General features: G+C 37.1%; 1 protein-coding gene across 1 annotated transcript; it reads right to left on the reverse strand.

The window, feature by feature from the left end:
* Positions 1-377: 377 nt before the first annotated feature.
* On the reverse strand, positions 378-1,291 carry LOC150034308 (uncharacterized). Its single transcript, XM_090316318.1, has 2 exons — positions 589-1,291; positions 378-483 (listed from the first exon to the last, which is right to left on the reverse strand). Exons 1-2 carry the CDS (start codon positions 1,154-1,156, stop codon positions 476-478), a joined length of 576 nt encoding a protein of 191 aa, XP_090172444.1. The 5' UTR covers positions 1,157-1,291; the 3' UTR covers positions 378-475.
* Between the last annotated feature and the right edge of the window lie 2,774 nt (positions 1,292-4,065).

The following is a 4,065-nucleotide window of genomic DNA, read 5'->3' on the forward strand; positions in this document are numbered from 1 at the left end:
CGGTGAAGAATTTTCTTCTAACTCACTTTGAATTTCATTCTTCACTAATCTCTCAATCCTATTGAGATTGATGTGCCCTAAACGAAGATGCCAAAGATGGGAATTTTCTTTTGGAGAATTACGTCAACGATTTGTTTGAGTTACGGTAGTTTTAAACAATTCTGTATCATGGAGGGAATTAATGGCTAACGACCTTAGCACATATAAATTACTTTCCAGATCTGCTGTACAAATAGTAACACCATCTTTATGAATAAAGACTTTATCCACATTGAAAGAAACAGTATATTTACATTGTAATCAGCACTTTACAAAAATGAGGTTCCTCTTAAGTTTAGGAACAATATATACATCATTCAAAACTAGAAACCTATTCTGTAAAGCTAACTGAAGCCCTCCCACTACCACAGCTAAGACGACGTGCCCAGTACCTACTCACAGCATCATCTCACCAGCCTCCAGCTATCGCTAGGATCTAATTCCCTAAAAAAGAAGAACAAACGTGATTAATGGCACCCAAATCAATTATCTAGGCAGAATCATCATTCTCCACTAAACAAGTTTCAAGTACAAGTAAATCATATTTACCTTTATCTGCCTTGGCCTTAGCCTTGGCAGCCTTCCTTTCTTTCAGCCAGCGAGGACAGTTCATCTTCCAGTGTCCATCCTGATTATAGTGGAAACACTTTCTCTTTTCAACTGGTGGACACCTTCTTGAGGCGACAGACGGTGGGTTAGCAGGCACCTTCCTTTTTCCATTACCACCCTTCTTCTTCTTCCCCTTTGCAGAGTTAGGAGTAGAAGGTGCAGACTTTGTTCCTGAGGTTGAACCTCTATGGAACGTCCTGGAGGATGAAGCAACATTTGCCACACTCTTCTTCCTCTTCTTACTTTTCAGTAAAGATTGGTAGGTCTGCAACTCGTTGAAGAGAGTTGTAAGGTTATATTTCACTTTGTTAAGAATCACATTACTAACAAAGTGTAGGAAGCTCTTTGACAAAGAATGTAGGATTATAATAACCTTGCTGCCCTCATCGATGGTAGACCCATTCAACTGTACCACATTAAAGTGGACCATCATGTTAAACACATGTTCACGAACAGAGGTGCCTTCTTCCATTTTGGAGTTGAATATATACTTAAGAGCCTCATGCATAAGCTATTCAAACGGTTGTCCAAATATTCCCCGCAGGGACTCCATGATCTCACACTCTGAGACCATGGGCTCATGTTTCTCGGCCAAGACTTCAGAAATACTTGCCAAGATGTAGGCTCGGGCCTTCTCATTCGCCCGTGACCATCGTTCGTATGCCTCCTGAACATTTCGAGCGGTAATTGGAGTTGGAATAAGAGGACAAACCTTCGTAAGAGCAAACATGAGATCCTCGATGATAAGAATCATCGTGATCATGTGTTTCCATGTTGAAAAATTATCGCCAGTTTATTTTTCGGCGCTAAGCAAAGCTAAAGTGGTTGTTGCCATTTTAAAAAGTTATTGCTGAAAATACGAACAAAACTTTATTAGATTTTGCTAAACCACATTTAACCAATTAGTTTTGCAAAACAATTTCAAAGACTTCTATTTTGCAATGATGCCCCAGTGAGGCAGGACAAATGTCATCGGTGGAGTGATCATATGCCTTTTCACTGGGATGAGACATTCTCAACCATTAGGCAGAACCAACTCTTGGAACTGAACCTAACAGCCACCATTTATTCGGTCCAGAACTGTTGACTTTTAACAATTTCGCATAAGTGTGACCCCTCGCTTTCGGTGCCAGAGTCCCGCCCTAACGAGCCCAGCGTAGGGAAGAAGCAGATTAGGACAAGAGACTAAGTTACCTTATCCTCTTACAGGAGATCAAATAAAGAAACGCGCAAAACTGTCATCCTTTAGGGGGACACTCCCAGGGTGCCTCAAAGCGATGTGCAGTAACTTTATTCAATCCAACGAGGGAGACCGAGGGATATGTTGTCGCACTTCATGAATATCCATATACTACAGACCATTTTGGTTATCACTCAAGACATGATAAACTTGTATGTCAACACATACATGCTTAAGTTACATACAGATAACCAGAGATTTTATGTTTATTGGTTTGTGGTAAAGCAAATAAAACATACAACTGAGCAAAATCAAGATGTGAAGTAAATATCATATATTATACAATACAGACATTTATATAAACTATTTACAAACTACAGGACACGAGACTTTAGGGCATCAACCCTAACAGATTTGACTTGTGTATACACAACATCTGTGGAATATAATTTATATCAAACATAACCCATTTTGTCATAGGTATACCACTTGTCAACTACCTCACAACATTCAAATCAAATAATAAACCTTATACTCTAGGCAAAATTAACAAAGCATTAATTCAACCACCTCAACACACATTTCCACCAAAATAATGACATTGTGATCTCCAATAAAAGACTTCATATGCCCTAAATCCATTAATTATTCCTACCTTTTAAACTTTCCAAATCTCCAAACACTCTGTCCATGGCCTCTTTCTCACGAAAGATATATACACCCACATTCCTTACGATCCTTGTACTCTAAGTTAAACTTGTTGTCATCAAAACACATCATAACATTTTGAACTCATTTTCAAAGTTCAAGAATGCACCATAACTATTTTTCCTCCAACCACTAGCGTAAAACAATCAAAACAAACTTTTCAATCATAATATATATATTCAATAACAATAACAATAACAAAATTAATATGCATATTCAATAACAATAACAATAACAAAATTAAAAAATATATTCAATAATAATAACAATAACAAAATTAATAAATATATTCAATAACAATAATAATAAAAAAAAATTAATATGTACATTCAATAACAATAACAATAACAAATTAATTTTTTATTTTGATTATGCCAAAAAAAAAAAAAATCAAAGCACATATATTCAATAAACAAAACGATGAAGTACTTACCAGTGGCTGCGGAGCAAGTTGAACGACCAGTGATGTGAGGTGCAAAGGGCTGAACGAGTTCGGCAGGCTTTTTATATGTGGAAGGAGGGGCTTTTTTAGTGTGGTGGATGTGAAGAAGAGGAAGAGTAGGCGGATTTTGAAGAAGATTAGTGTGGCAGATGTGTGAAGAAGAAAATTCGGTGGATGTGTGAAAAATAAGATGTTCGGCAGGGTGGCTAGGACTGAAGGGGAAGATTAAATAGTGGATCTCCTGATGGTGCACGATAGCCATCGGGAGATCCAGGAACTCCCAATGAGAAAAATAGCCCGCCGGGAGTTCTCCTTCTAACTTTCGACGGGCAGTGGCCAATCGTCGGGAGTTCTCCCAATCTCTCGATGACTAGTATAAGGTGTCGGGAGTTATTTCTAACTCCCGATGCTTCTCCTACTTCCTCGGAAGATAGGGTCACTCCTGACGACGTTTTTAGGCGTCGAGAGAGCCTCTTTTTCTTGTAGTGTGGTCCATTAAATGAAGTAGGTACCCTAGAATGCTTCTCTCACTGAATTTTTCTTTGTTTGCTACATTTACTTGATTTGAGTAGTTTAGAAATTCTTGTAAATGTCTAGATTCTCAATTATAAGAATTTTCAAAATAGCTACAAGAGTTAATATAGATCATGATACTCGATCTCAATCCGTTTTATATTATAATTTGACTAATGCGCTTGTTGTATCAGCAGAGTTATGCGCTATCATTCGGCGAGACCATTCCGAAAGAAAAAGTTCTAAATTTAATGTATTATTAGTCTATAAAGTTTGGAAGATGTTATTTTGAGCCAAAAAAGATAATCGAGGTTCAAGATCACGACAAACATAATGGAATTAGGAATAACATGAATCTAAGCATTGAACTCAGATAGTTAGATTTTTTGTTGTATAAGTTTAAATGGATCATGATCTTAGTTTGTTTCAAGTCTAATTTTTAATTATACACCAGTTTCATTCATGTGTTTTGTGTGCCCCATTCCTCTTCTTCTAATCATTGAATAGTCATGTATGGTTTCAGTATTAGCTTGATTAATAGTCATGTATGGTTTCAGCATGTTGGGTTTTATGT

This window comes from Benincasa hispida, chromosome 8 (genome assembly GCF_027475165.1).
Source record: "Benincasa hispida cultivar pf3 chromosome 8, pf3_genome.v1.1, whole genome shotgun sequence".
Taxonomy (NCBI): Eukaryota; Viridiplantae; Streptophyta; class Magnoliopsida; order Cucurbitales; family Cucurbitaceae; genus Benincasa; species Benincasa hispida.